Source organism: Microtus pennsylvanicus, chromosome 2 (assembly GCF_037038515.1).
Source record: "Microtus pennsylvanicus isolate mMicPen1 chromosome 2, mMicPen1.hap1, whole genome shotgun sequence".
Classification (NCBI taxonomy): Eukaryota; Metazoa; Chordata; class Mammalia; order Rodentia; family Cricetidae; genus Microtus; species Microtus pennsylvanicus.
Window position 1 is genome coordinate 139,873,591 of NC_134580.1, and position 18,100 is coordinate 139,891,690.

The 18,100-nt window shown below is 51.7% G+C and overlaps 1 protein-coding gene across 3 annotated transcripts in view; it reads left to right on the forward strand.

Annotated features, from left to right (window-relative positions):
• Mmp9 (matrix metallopeptidase 9) overlaps window positions 1-18,100 on the forward strand; it is a 48,149-nt gene extending 30,049 nt beyond the window's left edge. For 2 of the 3 annotated variants that reach the window (XM_075963039.1, XM_075963038.1), the window contains exons 2-13: window positions 11,268-11,500; window positions 11,700-11,848; window positions 12,083-12,211; window positions 12,316-12,489; window positions 12,756-12,929; window positions 13,298-13,474; window positions 13,599-13,754; window positions 14,986-15,295; window positions 15,413-15,552; window positions 15,829-15,979; window positions 16,079-16,182; window positions 17,788-18,100. In XM_075963039.1, the coding sequence (XP_075819154.1) occupies window positions 11,268-11,500; window positions 11,700-11,848; window positions 12,083-12,211; window positions 12,316-12,489; window positions 12,756-12,929; window positions 13,298-13,474; window positions 13,599-13,754; window positions 14,986-15,295; window positions 15,413-15,552; window positions 15,829-15,979; window positions 16,079-16,182; window positions 17,788-17,906 (2,016 nt within the window). In that variant the 3' untranslated portion in view covers window positions 17,907-18,100. Of the gene's footprint in view, window positions 1-10,668; window positions 10,811-11,267; window positions 11,501-11,699; window positions 11,849-12,082; window positions 12,212-12,315; window positions 12,490-12,755; window positions 12,930-13,297; window positions 13,475-13,598; window positions 13,755-14,985; window positions 15,296-15,412; window positions 15,553-15,828; window positions 15,980-16,078; window positions 16,183-17,787 lie in introns of those variants that run through there. The other variant, XM_075963037.1, reaches the window with a different exon arrangement.

Below are 18,100 nucleotides of genomic sequence, written 5' to 3' on the forward strand. Positions count from 1 at the left end.
GAAAAATTAACTAACTAACTAAATAAACATTAAAGAATCAAGAAAGGGAAAAAAAGAGATTGCTATTTAAGTCCCCAAGAGGGCCACCCAGGGAACACTAGAGTACCACGATCTAGCCAAAGCTGACTCAACATTCTTGGTAATCCTCCTGCCTCAGTTTCCTGAGTGCTCAAATTATCACAGTGGCTGTGGAAACTGTGTTGGATGGGGTCTGGTGGTGTGCGGAGGAAGAGACAGTGCTGAGGATTGAACCCAGGGTCTTGTGCATGCCAGGCAAGCACTCTAACCACTGAGCTACATTGCATCTCAGGACTAATTTGAATAATTCCACCGAGGTCTGGTTTCCAGGAGTTATCCTAGTTGCCCAGTGCTTGGGTCTTGGGGGATGCTGAAGCACAGGAGTCAGAAGAGTAGGTAGGAGGCTTAAGGGGTGTGGGCTGCCTGGATTGGCTTGCAGCTCCGTTTACAGGGTGCTTGCAGGCAAACTGTTCTGGGATCCAACTAATCCTGGGAGGCCCACTAAAGGCCTAGAAGACCCAGATGTGGAGGCCTCATAAACTAGAGAACATAAAAGGAGTGATTAACATGTCCAGAAATGTAAACAAAACCTCACTGAACCTTGCAATCTGTCATCAGCCTCCAGCTGACTGTTCAGTGTGGCTAAGCAGAGTCACGGAGGGAGTGAGCAAGCCGATGAGCAGAAGGAGCAGGCCCTGGGCCTTCTATCCAGATACTCAACCACAACCTAATGTGATTGGTCAAAATAAACCGTGTTGTTTTCAGAGATAGGAAACACACCTGTTTTGTGTGTTTGGATTTTGAGCAGGGGAAATATGCTATTCCAGCAGGTTTTGAATTCCTAGGCTCAACTCATCCTTCCTGCTTCAGCTTCCCCAGTGCTGGGCTGGGACTCCCAGGCAAGAGCCACGGCTCCAGTCGTTAGCTTTGAGGTCCCTTTTCACAAGACTCACCCCCATTAGTAGATCCTTCCAAACCTCACAAGGGCCTGGTGAAGACACGGTTTCTCTCACCGCATAGTGAACTTAAAAGCCCCCCTCCCCAGTCCATTTTACTGAAGGATTTTACTGGAGGAGGCAGGCTCTCATGTAGCCCAGGTTGGTCTTGAATTTGTGTAGCCCAAAATGACCTTGAATTGAACTGATGCTCTTGCCTCTACTTTCCAAGTGCTGGGGTAATAGATGTGTATTACCACACTCAGTGTGCCTTTTATTTATGTATTTATTGTGTGTGTGTGTGTGTGTGTGTGTGTGCGTGGAGTAGCGCACCACAACACACAAGTGGAGGTCAGAAGCAATCTGAAAGAAGTCAGTTCTCTGTAGGGTGGAATGTAGGGAGGGGACAGAGGGTGGGGAGGTGGGGGCGTGGTGGCACATGCCTTTCTGGACAGCCAGGGCTCTGGGGGATTGATTAGATTGAACTCAGGTCATCAGACTTGGAGGCAAGAGGCTTTACTAGCCACCACCCCCCCTTTTTTAGATGAAGAAACTCAAATTTGAGAGGAGACAGTTATAATTAACTCAAGGTCACACAGTTCAAGACCAGGTCTGCCAGATCTCACGCCCCTGCCCGGGGCTCGTGGCTTAAATGGCCACCACCTGTTGCCCAGGACTGGAGCTGGGAGAATATTCTGGGTGGTCAAGCCAGGACCCTCATTCAGATCCCTGAAAGGGGGAAGCCCCCACCGCCCCATCTTTCTAGTGCTCCCTAGTGTTTTCCCACTAGAGAAATTCCGTATGGTCCATCCTCGGGAGCGGGGTGGACGGGCTGCCGCCAGGCCCCACACCTCTCTCATGCTCACAAGCCTTCCCGCACCATGCTCCCACTTCTTTCCGCCCCTTCAGGTGTATCAAAGTCGCAGCGCTGCGGGAAGTTCAGGTTCGAACATGTCTCTGTAGGCTTTGTGAATATATTAGTTTTCTTTTCCTCTAACGCGCTACAGAGGTGGAGCTGGGGGGAGGGTGGGGGAGGGTGGACGGGCGGCGCAGGAGCCCAGTATGCAAATATATGCAGATATCTAAATGAGGGTGTCTCGGGGATTCGGGAGCAGAATCGGAGCTGGCCCGGCTTGTCGCAGCCCCCGGGCTCTGCGGCACCGCAGTGGGGAGGGCTGCTCGTGCTCTTTAGAGTCTGTGTTTTGAAGCTACGTCTCCGCAGCACAGGGGAGGAAGCGCTGCGGAAATTGGTTCTGAATACTTCCTGGCGGTGTTCTCAATTGCTTCAGCTACGTTGGGGGTGCTGTGGGGGAGAGGGCGGAGAGTCTCTGAACCTCTCTGGGTTTCCTCAGCCGGGAAGGGGGCGGCTGTTCCTGTCGTCATTTCTACATCCATGGATCTTGCTAACACCCATTTCCGGACCCCACTGATTACTGAATCAGAATCTTTTATTTGTTTATTCTTTTTAAAGTCCCCAGCCTAGGACAGAGTGCAGTAGCCCACGTCTTTAAGCCCAGCACTCAGGAGCTAAGGCGGGTGTGTGTCTCTGTGAGTCTGACCGAGGCCAGCCTGGTCTACACTGGGAACTCCAGACCATCTGGGACTACATAGTGAGACCCTGGTCTTTAAAAAGAAAAAAATGTCCCCAGCCTTGATAGGACTGATGCAAACCTGGAGCTGCTAATCTAGTCTCTTGCAGGTGGGGGAAGGGCTGTGTAGATGTGTTCCCAGCGGTGACGGTCAGAATCCCTGGAGCTTCACACTCAGGTTGCGCCCCAGACCAGCTAAGTCAGAGGGGTTGATGAGCCGGGGGCACCACTAGCCGAAAAGAAAGACCCAGGTGGGAAGGCTGTGTGCGGAGGGCTGGTACCTATGGCAGAACTAGTCTGTAGAGTGTGCGGTCTTGGGTTCTACCCCCAGCATTGACACAAAAGGACATCTGTACCAGGAAGACCAGTGTGCAAGAAGCTTTGCTGGACAGATTTTCCCGCAAGACACATGCTTTTCCTGTGTTCTTAGTCTGTTCGGCTCAGTCCCCACGCCTAGTGTGCAGCCTTCAGGGGTCTCCTGGAGCGAAGCCTACACCACACCGGCAGAGAGGCAGCACTATCAACATACTGGCAGATTCCTGTGTGCGACTTTGAACCTTGCTACTGCCTTGTGCCCTAGCACTGCATCCAGTTCTGAGAGCCCAGGGCTCCTGGAGTACTAGACTGCCTCCTCCATCAATAACATGGCAAGGAGAACGTCAGCATTACGGTGAAAAAAAAATCTGTATTGGCAGCCAACGTTGGTACTAGTTATGTACCTGGGCAATTGGCTTTAATTCTCTGGTCTCAGTTTCCCCATCTGGAAATGGGGTGAAAACCCTTCCCACTCATTGTAGGGATGAGGCTGTATTAAAGCAGAGTTTTCAGGCACCTGAATCACCTGGCAACCTGGCAAGCTTGTTAAGTCTAAGGCTGTAGGGATGGGGAAGACAGAGATGGGATCACTGGTAGACAGCTTGCCTAGAATGTACAAGACTGGGTTTGAATCCCAGCACCTCAAAAATGGATGAATGGCGAATATTTCTGGCCTCTACTTGGACTGTTGGGGTAGGGACAGATGCAGGTTTGCTTTTCTAAATGTTCCCATTTAGAAATAGGAGCAGCTACTGCAGGATGCTGGGGACCCCTGCACAGGAAGAGAACTCCACCTGAACTTGAACAGGAGCAAATCTGTGTGCTGTGTGCACCCCTCCCTCCTGAATTATTCCCCAGGGTCTCTTCCTCTTCCATTCTGTCAGCAAGAGCTGAGCCCCTCAGACTGTCACCACCGTGAACAGTCAGGGTTAGGTATGCTGTGATCTCAAGAGTCACAGTGCACTTTCCAGATGTCACCCAGGGTCAAACAGCTGCACTAAACCCTGGAATGACCATAGAAGGACATCCAATCGAGGGTGGACTTTTTGCACATTGGCCATTTTAAAGGCCCCCCCTCTCCTAAATATCAAAAGCAACTTTTAAAAACATGTATTTTGAGACTGCACCTGCTTGGCTGAGACCCCAAGCATATTCTGAACTGTCAGTGAGCAATTTAATGTAGAAGGAATGGGTCTCGCCTCTACCCTCCTCCTCCCCTCCCCAGATGTGACTCTCAGCATCCTCTCTGACTGGGAACAAGTCCTTCAGGCCTTAAGCGAATTCCTCTGGACTGTTCTGTGCCCCTTCCAGCAACCTGACTCTCTTTCCTTTTTATTTGCCTCCCCTCCCCCTCATTTTTGTTTTCTATAGAACCCAGCCAAATGTGCCCACTGTTGGTTCTTAGACTTCACCCCCTCCAGCCTGGCTTCTGAGCACCCCCACCCCACCCCAGATGCTTCCCCCATTGACTTCCTTCTTGCCTGAACTGGTGACCTAATGTTAGCATGAGATTTAGAGTCAGAAGCCTGAGGCAGGAGCCCTGTCACGGTGGGGGGACAGGAGCAATTTAAACACTTCTCTGAGCCAGGCATAGTGACATGTGCCTTTAGTCCCCAGCTCCAGAGGCAGTAACAAGAGAACCAGAAGTCAAGGCCACCTTGGGCTGTATAGCAAGTCAATCTCAAAACAACAAAGGGCCGGAAGTGTGGCTTATTGGTAGGTGGCTTTTCTGGCCTACATCCAGCCCAGAGCTCTAGGTTCCTCCTTAGCACTGCATTAATCCAGGTGTGTGGCGCACATCTGTAATCCCAGCATTAGGAGGGAGAGAGGAGGATCAGAAATTCAAGGTGATTCTCAGCAATCTTGTGAGTTTGAGGTCAGCCTGGTTGCATGGGACTTTGTGCCAAAAAAGCAAGATAAAACCAAAAAAGCACTTCTCTAGGCTCTGCGTCTGTCACCTTGAAAATAGTCCACAATCTCTGCTTCCAATGAGTGTCAAGGGTTCTGAAAATGACAGATCCAAATAGGACGTCACGAGGATCGACCCTACGGTACAGATGTGGTGTGCTGAGGCCTGGGACAGTGCTAGGCAAACTCTCTGGTGTCCATGTGCACAGATTTAAAATTACTCCCGAGGTAGACTGGGACACAGGCAGACTCTGGGGAGAAGGCTGGGGTACTGGTGTCAGGGCTGGCCTGACATCACTGGGTGTGTGGACTTGAGGAAACTCCAGTTAGCTCATCTATGAGATGGAATTATGAATGGATGCTTATTTGTAGCCATGAGATGAGAGCATTAGAGTCAAGGAATCATCACGTCCTCCCTCACCCTCTCCTTCCATGCCTGTCAGGTGTCAGTCACTGTGGTAAAATTTGCAGCGCATAATCTCAGAATCCTCACCATAACTCTTTGAAGCAGACCCCTGGGGACCAGGCCTTTGCAGGACCTACAGCAAGCAGGGCACATACCCCATGGCTGAGCTGTACCCCAGTCTTGCCCTATTTCACAGATGAAGAGCTAGACATTCAGAGAGACAAAGTGACCTGCCTGCGGTCACCCAGCCAGTGAATGGTAGGAGCTGGGGTTTGAAGCCAGTACCTGACTTCCCTATGCCGTGGTGCTAAGCACTGGCAAGGGGGAGGCGTGGCTTAGCATCAGGAAGGAATCTAGGAGTCAGCAAGGGGAATTGCCCCCAGCCTGTGGGAGGGATGCCTGTGGGAAGCTGGGATCTAGTAATGTACTTCATGGGGACACCTGTTTCGCCCCAGACAGGGAGCTTGTCTCCCTCACATCCTGCCGGAGCCTCTCAGGCCTACCTTCCCCTACCCTCTCCAGCAAGTTTGGGAGAAGCAGACTTGGAATTCCCCCATGCTAGATAGAGCGTGCCATTCCTCATCTCTGAGGTTGTCCGTGGGGCTGGGTCACCTAACCCGTGACTCAGGACTCCAGGTCTAACCCAGTCCCCATCCTACTGTAAGGGGTTTAGAGTTTAAGATTCCAGGTCAGGGGTTCAGGGGGTCAGGGTTGTGCCTGCTGAGGGGGCACTTCCTGTTCCCTGCCTCCTTTCCTGGGTTCTTAGGGGGAGCTGAGGAAGTGGGGAAGGGGATGTGGTAACCAGAACCACTTCCTGCTATGGCTGTGTTGAAAACCAAGCTTCTCCCAAGTTCCCTTTGATGGGGGCTGGTGAGCAGGGTGTGTGTGTATGTGTGTGTGTGTGTGTGTGTGTGTGTGTGTGTGTGTGTGTGTGTAGGTGGTGGTAAAGGAGGAAGTTGGAAGTTGGGGGTGGGGAGAGAACTCTTGCTCAGATGGACTCCTTGCTCTGGGGTTCCCAGTGGGCGCTCTCTTCTCAGTTAGTAGGAGCCACCATGGATCCTGAAGACAAGCATAGCTGAGAAGTGGTAACCACTACTTACACAGTGTGCCAGGCCCCACTACATCAGGCCCAGACGGGAAGCACTGTTATTAGCACCATTTTACAGATGGGGAAAATGGTAGGTTGTACCAGTCGCTGGAGTCACACAATGGACTGAAGCTTGAATTGAGGCAGTCCAACCCCAGAGTGAGAGCCCCTATTGCCCAGCATACTCTCTCTGCCATGTGACTCTGCTGGGCCTCAGTTTCCTCATCTGCATAGTAGAGGGAATTAGAGTAGATAGGCACACCTCCATTTATGGCGCTTGTATTTCTGTTAACATTTTTTGCTTTCAAAAAAGAATTTCTAACCGGTCACAGCAGTGTATACCTTTAATTTCAGCTCTCAGAAGGCAGAGACAAGCAGGACTGTGAGTTTGAGGCCAGCCTGGTCTACACAGTGAGCTTCAGGCCTGCTAGAGTTAACTGGCAAGACTTTGCCTCAAACCACAACAACACACACACACACACATCATCTATTACATTTTATCTGTGTATGTTTGTGTGTGGTATGTATGTATGTTCGAATGCAGAGGTCAGAGGACAATTTGTAGGAGCTGGTTCTCTTCTACCATGTGAGTCCCTGGGATGAACCCGGGTCCCCATACTTGGTGATAAGGAAACTGGCTCTCTGGTGACTGATTATTTATTCGGTCCCTCTTCTACTGGACTGTCAGTCTAACAAGCAAGGGGACAAAAGCATAACTACTAATCCAGTTTATTTTTTTCATCCTTTTCCTCTTTTACTTCTTAGCTGGAATCTCGTGTAGCCCAGGCTGCGTGAAAACTTGCTATGCAACAACAGATGATCTTGATCTTCTGATTCACCTTCCTCCGACAACTGAGTGCCAGGATATAGCTCACTTCTTAGCATAATGTCTGGCTCATAAAACTTAACAAAAAGGTGTTGAATAGGTTTATATATTTACTTACTTTTTTGACTTTTTGAGACAGAGTATCTCTGTGTAGTCCTGGCTGTTCTAGAACTTGCTCTGTAAACCAGGCTGTCCTTCAACTCAAAGAAATCTGCTTGCCTCTGCCTCCTGAGTGCTGGAATTAAAGGTGTTACCTTACCACCACCCACCCACCCATCTATCTATCTATCTATCTATCTATCTATCTATCTATCTATCTATCCATCTATCTATCTACAGGCTCTCATGTAGCCCAGGCTGGCCTCAAACTTGCTGTGTGTCAGAGATTAGCTTTGAACTCTTGACCCTCTTGCTTTTACTGTCCAAGTGTTGGGGGTCAGCAAAGTAGAGCAGTCATGAAAGATTTGAGGATCAAGCTGGGCATGGTGACACACCATTAATCCCAGCACTTGGGAGGCAGAGGCAGGCAGACCTCTAAGTTCATGCCTGGTCTACAGAGCAAGTTCCAGGATAGTTAGGACTACACAGAGAAACCCCGTCTTGAAAAGCGAAAAGCAAAAACTACAACAACAAATTGAGGATCATCATCAATGGTTTGAGTATTTGATGCAACTTTTGGACCACTTACAAAGAAAAATCAGCACACACCAGAGGTTCTTCCCCCTCGCCCTCCCCCAGGGAACATTTGGCAACATTGCTGGTTGTCACAACTGACAGAGGTGGTACTACTGGCATCTAGTAGGAAGAGGGAGGACACCTCTACACACACTTCAGTGACCCCAAACGAAGAACCATCAGCCACAAGTATCAAGAGTACCAAGCTTGCTGGTGTGGTGGCACACACCTTTAGTCCCATCACTCTGTGAGTCTGAGGCCAGCCTGGTCCATATTCCCAAGTTCTAGGCCAGGCAGGATGCCAAGCTTGAGAAACAAGACAAACATAGACATGGCATATGGCATAGATGTATCATACAATACATACAGGACATATATACATAGATATGACATTCAACATAGGCATGGCATAATCTAAGACACGCCATCCACACATATGACATCCTCAGCACAATTGCTGGCAAGATGGGGTTACTTCATGGATTTCTCTGAAGTCCTTGTCTGCCACTTAGATAAAGGGAGGCCCTCTTTTGTTTCCATTTCGAATCTTGTATTATTCTTTGACCCCACAATCCCAAGTCTGTGTAATATAGTTGCCTGGATCCCTGTCTTCAGCCTATGAACCCTCAGAGTCCTGAACCTCTCTCTGTCCTCATCGTAGGAAGGGGGCAAGGGATCAGAGGAGGAGGGTACAAGCTTTAAGGCCCTGCAAGCCCACCCGTTTCTTTCATCTGTACTCTGATCTGCTTGGCCTCCTGCACAGGTGAAGGGCCTCAGAGTCAGACTGTCCACACTTAAATCCTGGCTCTCTTAACTTACTGTGTGATCACGGGCAATTCCCTTGACGGCTCTGAGATGAAGTTTCCTATCCCCCAAAGCCAGGGTTACTCACCAAATCAATCTCATAAGCCAGGTATGCTGTGCACACCTGTAATACAGCTCTTAGGAGTCAGAGGCAGGAGACGGAAGCTCAACACAAACCTGAGCTACATAGGCTCTTGTCTCAATAAACCAAGGTTGGGCCAGGGAAACAACTTACTCTCAGGGTAACAACAGCATCTATCTGCTGCAGAAGCATGAGGACCTGAGTTCGGATCCCCACCATCCATGTACAAATCTGGGCATGGCCACCCATGCTTGTATTCCCAGCACTAGGGGGATGGAGACTCAGACAGGAGTGCTGCTAAGGCTTGCTGGCTGCCAGCTTATCTGAAAAACACTGTGCTCCAGGTGTAGCGAGAGACTCTGCCTCAAAGGAATAAGAGGGAAAGATGGCAGAGGAGGACCGCCAATGTCTCCTCTGGCCTTGGTAGGCATGGATGTGTGTCCCTGCACACACACCTGTAGACGTACACATACCCCCAAAACAAATAAACAAAAACAAGGACTAGGGACATCTCAGATGCAGAGTGCTTGCCTGGCATGTGGCAGACCCTAGCTGTACGTATGAGCATGTACACACATACATGCACACAGAAAGACACACACATACACAGAGACACACACACAGAAAGAGAGGGAGAGGAGGAGGAACAGGAAATGAAAGATTTATAGGGAGCACATCACAGTGTTCAACACAATAAATCACAAAAAGTGAATTATCACTGTGGCTTGGAGATGAAATGACTTGCCCAAGGCGAACATAGTTGGGAAACGGTGAAGTTGGGAAATGGTGGACCCAGGACTGCAAGTCAGGACTGAAGATCATCTATCAGAAGCATATAATAAGAGAAGCAGAGACGCCTAGGAACACACCTCGTCTCCCTTCTCCATCTCACAGGTCCATTCAGTGCAGGAGTGGATAAAGTCTGAACACAAGGGAGGCTCTGTCAAAACAGCTGGCTGAAGGCCTGTTTCACCATGGTGGCAGGCTGGGTGGACGGAACACAGGGGGGCTGTTGGCTGTTGGTGACACCGTGCAGAAGTTTTCATGGATGGAACAGGGCTGGAAGAGGGAAGGGGTCTGTGAAGAATTCCTAGCTCAGGGAAAGGAAGGTGTGTGCTCCACATCACCCAGAGGCTCAGAGTCAAGACTCCAGTCTCTTCCTTCCAATCCCAAACCCAGCCGCCAGACGGTTAAGAGGAATCAGTGCCATCAATTAAGGGCTCATGCACACTGTGTTAAATGCATTTTCTGTGATTCATGAGTCTCATTTTAGCCTCACATCAATATGGGAACAAAGGATTGAGGGGTGAAGGGTCTGGATTTTTGGTTGTTTTGATTCTATGGACAGCAGAGGAAGGGTGCTTGCCTGAGGTCCCTGGGAAGGGTGAAGCTTCTGCTTGCTCCCACATGCCCCTGAGGCTCATCTTTCCTTCCCCAAGGAGTCAGCCTGCTGAAGCTAGGGGCTTGCCCAGTGGAATTCCCCAAATCCTGCCTCAAAGAGCCTGCTCCCAGCTGGCAGGAGAGGAAGCTGAGTCAAAGGCACTATCAGGGAGAGGGATGAGAAGACAGAATCTACAGTGTGGGGAGGGGCTCCAGGCTGAGCTCTGGCCAGGGAGTGGGTGTCTCAGAAGCCCAAGAAAGGGGGAATCTCAGGCAGTTTTTCCAGTCCTCTACCGAACTAACCACTTAGGGCCTGCAGTCTTAGGGCTAGGTAAATCTCCCCACCCCTTTCCCACAAATTCTGCAGTTTGCAAAACTCAACCACTCCCCTGAGTGCTGTGGTTTCCTGTGGGTCTGGGGTCCTGCCTGACTCGGCAATATTGGACTATGGGCAGGGCAGAAAGGAGGGGGTGGTGTAAGTCCTTTCCTTGGGCTGTCCAAGACACACACACACACACACACACACACACACACCCTGAGTCAGCACCTGCCTGGAGGGGAGAGGCGGGGCTACTGATTCAGTTTTACGGTCCCTTTAAAAACCTCAGAGAGGGCAGCTTCAGCCAGACACTGCCATCCTCACCATGAGCCCCTGGCAGCCCCTTGTCCTTGCACTCCTGGCTCTAGGCTGTAGCTCTGCAGCTCCTCTCCAGCGCCAGCCGACTTTTGTGGTCTTCCCCAGAGACCTGAGAACCAACAACCTCACCGACACTCAGCTGGCACAGGTAGACAAATGCCTCGGTGGAAAGTCGGCAAGGGCCAGGAAGATGCCCGGTGTCCCTGAGAAAGCATGGGCTTCAGATACGCTTTCTGAATTTACTTGGCACTGGGCATATCTGAAGAAACAGAGGTGCCAGGGTTAGGCACTAGGTGTAGTGTGGAGGCTCTGGGCAGTGGTGAAAATAATGGACAGATTCGAGTTTACTAAGGCAATGGGCTGGGGCTACCTCGGAGGGTTGTGGATTAGGCACAGGCTGGAAAGGAACCATAGGGGAGCTGTGAGGTAGGTAGGCATGGTTAAGAACATCTTAGGTGGGAAAGGGGCTGTGTTATTCACAGGACGGGGAATTCTAGCTGTGTGAGAAGCCCTGGTGAACTGGTTTTAGAGTCCCTAAGTGTGTGGCCCAGAAGGCAAGGAAAGGGTGCCAGAATTCTGCGATGACTCTGTCCCTCCGTCCATAGGAATACTTGTACCGCTATGGTTACAGTCGGGCAGCCGAGATGCAGGGCGAGAAGCAGAGCCTGCGGCCTGCTTTGCTGCTGCTTCAGAAGAAGCTGTCCCTGCCCCAGACTGGTGAACTGGACAGCAGGACACTAGAGGCCATTCGTGCACCACGCTGTGGTGTTCCAGACTTGGGCAAATTCCAAACCTTCGAGGGTGATCTCAAGTGGCACCACCATAACATCACATACTGGTGAGATGCTGGGCTCGAAGCAGGTGGCTGGGGCGGGACTGGAGGCCAGGCTGCACCTGTGCCTGACTGACAAGGTATTTTAGCAATACAAGTTCTGAAAGCTGGGAGCCCTGGGTGTGTAGCTGCTACCCCGCCCCCTCTCCTTTGTGAACCCGGCACACTCCCTCCGCCCCCACCAACTCCGGCTTTTCACCTGCAGGATTCAAAGCTACTCGGAAGACTTGCCGCGAGATGTGATCGATGACGCCTTTGCGCGAGCCTTTGCCGTGTGGAGCGCGGTGACACCGCTCACGTTCACCCGCGTGTACGGCCTCGAAGCAGACATTGTTATTCAGTTTGGTGTCGCAGGTAAGAACTCCTGGGCTGGGCCATAGGAGGAACGACCACGGACAGAATAGAAGGGGCAGCAGACAGCTTTTTTGCCTGCCCCACAATCCCTAGTCGCACAAAGGATGCCCCCTCCTGCGGGGCATCATTGCCACAGTCACCTCCTTGAAAAACCTGGGGGACACAGCCTTCAGGCTCCTGCCACCAAAGAGAGCAAAGCCTACGCTCTCCTTTCCTCACCACCTGCCTCTGCAGAGCACGGAGACGGGTATCCCTTCGACGGCAAGGACGGTCTTCTGGCACACGCCTTTCCCCCTGGCCCCGGTATTCAGGGAGATGCCCACTTCGACGATGAAGAGCTGTGGTCGCTGGGCAAAGGCGTCGGTGAGATCTTGAGCCTTCCTATATTCTCCCCTGCCCCTGCCCCAGCTCCCTTCTCTTACAGTGGCCCGTGGTCAGTCGCCCTGACTCTAGTCTCCTCACTACAGTGGTTCCCACACACTTTGGAAACGCAAATGGTGCCCCATGTCACTTTCCCTTCACCTTCGAGGGACGCTCCTATTTGGCTTGCACCACAGATGGCCGCACCGATGGTGTGCCTTGGTGTAGTACTACAGCCAACTATGACAGCGACCGCAAATTCGGTTTCTGCCCCAGTGAGAGTGAGTATACGCTGAGGGGGGGGGGGGGAATTATGTGGTGGGGTGGGATGCCAGCCACTATTAAGGGTCCAGAATCTTAGTTTCCAATCCCTCTTTGCCACTAGTGGTGTGGTCAGGTCTCTCTCCCCTCTCCTCCCCTCCCCTCCCCCTCTCCTCCCCTCCTCCCCCCATTCTCTCTGGGTCCAATCTCCTCTGTGATATGGGAGGAGGGCTGGGACCTTGACGGTCGGGGCAACACATGGAAGTAATAACGCGGGTCTCCTCAGAACTCTACACGGAGCACGGCAATGCAGACGGCAAACCCTGTGTGTTTCCGTTCATCTTTGAGGGCCGCTCCTACTCTGCCTGCACCACTGAAGGTCGCTCGGATGGTTATCGCTGGTGCGCCACTACAGGCAACTATGACCAGGATAAGCTGTACGGCTTCTGCCCTACCCGAGGTACCTCTGCCCTGCCTAGCAGGTTGAGCCTGGCTCTGTCCTCCAGCATTGTTCTCCAAAAGGTGGCTTTTCCATCCATTCACTTTCTCTCTCTATTTACCACCCACCATCTCCCTCCACATCTCTCTGTGACTCCCAGTTGGGCAGCCTTTTTTGTTTGGCCTTAGGCTTCTGCCTTGCTCTCCTATTCTAGGCGCTGCCCATTAGGGTTTCCTGGCTTCATCAGTGTTCCACAGCGCCCCCTAGGCTTCAAAAATAGGTCATCGAGATTCTCTAGTGCAGCCCTTAGTTTGCCCCCCTTCTCCGCCCCCCCCCCCATCACATTAGATCTACCCACCCGACTCATTTATGGTCCATGATCTCTCCAGCCGATGCGACTGTGGTTGGGGGCAACTCGGCAGGCGAGCTGTGCGTCTTCCCCTTCATCTTCCTGGGCAAGGAGTACTCCACTTGTACCAGCGAGGGCCGCAGAGATGGGCGCCTCTGGTGCGCTACCACCTCGAACTTCGACACTGACAAGAAGTGGGGTTTCTGCCCAGACAAAGGTGGGCGGCGCTCTGAGGCTCCTGGAGTGGGTTCCGAGGCACCTCCTGGTAGTCGTGGTGGCGGAGCAGCCAGGACTGGGGCCTTGACCTGCTATTTACATCTTGGGCATCTCCTCCTTTCCAGGGTACAGTCTGTTCCTGGTGGCAGCGCATGAGTTCGGCCATGCGCTGGGTTTAGATCATTCTTCAGTGCCAGAAGCGCTCATGTACCCCATGTATCGCTTCCTCGAGGGCTCCCCTCTGCACGAGGACGACGTGAGGGGCATCCAGCATCTGTATGGTGAGGTTGAGGGGACAGAGATGGAGGAGCGGATGAGGCTCAGCTATAGGACCAGAGAAGAGGGGAGGGAAGAAATGGAACCTCAATATCCATCTAGGGATAGGGCCTGAGAGCCCAGTAAATGCTTGGAGACGGCACCCTAGACCCGGGTACAGAAGCCAGTCCAGGGCTGGGTGTGCAGCCTAGTGGTTAGAATAGGCACTGGGTGCTGCAGAGCAGACGTGAGGCCCTGGGTTTGATCCTCAGCAGGAGGGGACATCCCTTGGGTATGTCAGATCACTCTTCAAGTCCTCCTCTCTAAGGCGGGTGTGTGATGACAGTATGCCTCACAAAAGGCTTTGATAGAGTTTTCTTAAGCAGAATGATGCCTGGTTTTACTAAGTACCATTTAATTGTTCGTTTTGTTTTTGGTCATCATTTACCCTAAAAAATGGGGATGGTTGCTGGGTATGACGTTGCAAGCCTGTAATCCCAACACTCAGGAGGTTGAGAGGAGAGTTACCATGAGTTTGAGGCTAGCCTGAGATACATAGTAAACTCCAGGCCAACCTGGGCTACTTAAGGCCCTGACTCAAAGGAGCTTCCAAAGATTAACTTATTTGTTCTCGTATGGGTGTTTTGCCTGCGTTTATGGCTGTGTACCGCGTATGCGCAATGCCAGCAGAGGCCAGAGAGGGTGCAGGATCTCTTGGAATGGAAGTTACAGATTGTTAGCTACTGTATAGGTGCTGGGAAAGGTGCTCAGGTCCTCCGGAAGAGCAACCAGGATCTTAACCACCTAGCCGTCATAGCAGGCCAGGTGTGCTTGTACACGCCTTTAATCACAGCATTTAGGAGGCTGAGGCAGGCTGATTTCTGTGAGCTGGAAACCAGCCAGGTCTACATGGTGAGACTCAATCTTTAAAAAAGAAAAGGGGAGGGAAGGATATTGAGGAATTAATCTTGCGAGTTTATAATGCTTAGAGTACCGTTTGACATGGTGGCCACTCAAAAGACTCTCACCCCTCCTGATTTGGGGGAGGGAGGGAGACATTTCCTGTTGTTCTGCTCTGACAACCCAGTCCGTATCTTCACAGAGTTCAGTATGGACAGTTAGGCTTGGTGTGTGTGAAGAGGCCTGTTTGTGGCCTCCAGCTTCAAGGGAAACGGAAGACATCACTGCTGGCTTCAGGAGTAGGCTGGGGCCCAGAGAAATGCTGACTAGTATGTCTTACCTAGTGTCTTGTTTTAGGTCCTGGCCCTAAGCCTGACCCAAGGCCTCCAACCACCACCACCACTACCACCACCACCACCACCACCACCGAACTACAGCCGACAGCTCCTCCCACTATGTGCCCCACCCTACCTCCCACCGCCTACCCGACCCAGAGACCCACGGTTGGCCCTACAGGCCCCCCTGCAGCTGGCCCTACAGGCCCACCTACTGCTGGCCCTTCTGAGGCCACTACAATATCTTTGAGCCCAGCAGACAATCCTTGCTCTGTGAATATTTTCGACGCGATTGCTGAGATCCAGGACTCTCTGTATTTCTTCAAGGACGGGTGAGCAGGAGGGAGTGTGCGGATGAGAGGGGGGCTTAGAGAGGAACCTGCCTGCGTCTCCCACCCACTTTCCTTGCTAGGCCAAGGTTCAGGGTCCTGCTATCTCCTTTCTTTCAGTCGCTACTGGAAGTTCTTGAATCGCAGAGGAAGCCGCCTGCAGGGCCCCTTTCTTATTGCCCGCACGTGGCCAGCTCTGCCTGCAAAACTGGACTCTGCCTTTGAGGACCGATTGTCCAAGAAGATTTTCTTCTTTTCTGGTTAGTTTGTGCCTTTCTAGTTCACCTATTCCTCAGTACCCATCAACTTAGGACAGAGTCCAGGGTAACCCATGAAACTGTGACCCAAAGGTGTGGGGGCGTCCCCTCCTGGAAGATGCAATTTGACATTTATGGGAAGGAGGCTTTTGAATTTCGATTGTTCTGACCCTTGAGTGGCATCTGAGACTAGGCTCTCTGGCTTCTCCCTCCTGGTATTCAAAGAGACTGTGCCCCACCTTTGTGTCCCCAGACCAATGTGACCCTTCTCTTCTGCAGGGCGCCAAGTGTGGGTGTACACAGGCGCATCGGTGTTGGGCCCCAGACGTCTGGATAAGTTGGGTCTAGGCTCAGGGGTAACCCAGGTCACGGGGCTCCTTCCTCATCATGGCGGGAAGGCTTTGCTGTTCAGCAGGGAGCATGTGTGGAGGTGAGAGCAACCGCGGCCGCCGGTAGGGGGAGCCCTGGCGCCACTCACCCGCAGCCCTTGGGGGCCGAAGGAGCTCAGAACTTGCTTGCTTTCCTACAGGTTTGACTTGAAGACACAGAGGGTGGACACCCGGAGTGTCACTCGCTTGGATAGGTTGTTCCCTGGGGTGCCCTTGAACTCACACGACATTTTCCAGTACCAAGGTGAGGTTTGCTGATGCTGACTGAGGAGGGTCCCTTCATGAGATGCCCCCCACACACTGGTCTCCCTCCCTTAGCTACTGACCAGTTTCCCAGCAGGAGAAAGCCCTGGGAGACTGAGGGAAAGCGCCCCCAGTTCACACAGCCAGATCTAAGTCCAAGACTGCTTGCTTATCTTTCTCTTCTGGGAACTCCATCACAGAACTCAGTTCTCGGGAAGGTATAAAGAAATAATAACCTGTATCAAGGGCTATAATGTGCAGGTCTGCCACTGGAGATACTCTGAGAGGCAAGCAAGTTCTAGCTGTCTTTGGGCAAGTCACTGCCTCTCTTGGGGCTACAGTTTCCCCATCTGTCAAACAGAGCTTTTATCTTTTCTTTTCAACACCCATACCCCATTAGTTGGCAGTTTTGGGTTGATTCTAAAACTCAGATTTCCCAAATCTATCGTTTTCAGCCATTTCCCTTATATCCGTCCCTCCGATCATACTGGCTATCCAATAACCTCTAATACATTCTGTAAGAATGGGGCGGGATCGGAGTGAAGGGCAGTGGTCCTGAGTGTGAGCTCGAGCAGATGCTAAGGTGGAAGAAACTAACATGGCCTGACCACTGTGCTGTCTGTACTTCCAAGTTCTCCTCTTCCCTGTGCTCTTGATGTTCCCTGTGTTCCACCTGTGCTGTCTCTCTTCAAGGCCATTCCTAGCTTCAGGCCTTGGGGCCAGCCGGTCCCCTATTTGGAAGGCTTCCCACCTACACTGTCACCGTGCTGCCTCTCTCGTCCTTCAGTGCCAAGGTCACCATTTCAGAGAGTCTCCCCCGACCTTCGTTATGTCCTCACTTCCTTTTATCTCTGCCTGTATCTTGAGATCATGTCTGTATTCCTCAGGCCTCTCACAGTGCTTGGCACATAGCTGGTACTCAGTAAATACCTGTCGGATGAATGAGTGAACAGATGAATGAGTTTGTCCAATGAATGGGTGTTAGAAGGACTGATCTGAGCATTCAATACTACCCATTCATTCACAACCTCTATGTGGAACACCTACCAGGCACTGGGCTTGCCAGTACTTTGGGTATCGATGTCCATGCCCTCCAGCATCTCCTAGGCAGGTAGAAGAGATGAAAGTGTCTTGTAAAAACCACAGAAAGATACAGAAAGGCAGGGACAGGTGTGTCTTAGTTAGGCTTCTATTGCTGTGAAGAGACACCATAACCATGGCAACCCTTATAAAGGGAAACATTTAACTGGGGCTGGCATACAGTTCAGATGATTACTGTTTAGTCCATTATCATCACGGTGGGAGAATGGTGGCACACAGGCAGCAGACACAGTGCTAGACAGGCGGCCGAGAGTTCTACATCTGGATCCACAAGCAGCAGGAAGACAGACACACTGGACCTGGCTTGAGCATCTGAAACCTCAAAGCCCACCCCCAGCGACACATTTCTTCCAACAAGGCCACCCCCTCCTAATAGTGCCACTCCCTATGAGCCTATGGGGGCCATTTTCACTCAAACTGCCACAGGGCAGCTGTAAAAGTCTTGTTCCTGTGCACGTGAGGGAGTATAGGATTCAGCTTTCTTGTGTCTCCTTGTTTCCCACAGACAAAGCCTACTTCTGTCATGACAAATTCTACTGGCGTGTGAGTTTTGAAGGTGCGGTGAACCACGTGGACCAAGTGGGCTATGTGACCTACGACATCCTGCAGTGCGCTGCCAACTAGGACCCCCCCCCCCCCTTTGCTTCAATGGTGCAGTGCACGAGGGACCACCCCAGGGGGACAGGAGCCAGTTTGCAGGATACAAACTGGTGATTTCATTGAGAGGATGGGGAGGAGTGGAGGCGGGCTGGGCCCTCTCTTCACACCTTCCTTTTGTGTTGGCCTATTTCTAATAAACGTTGATTCCCAAAACCGTT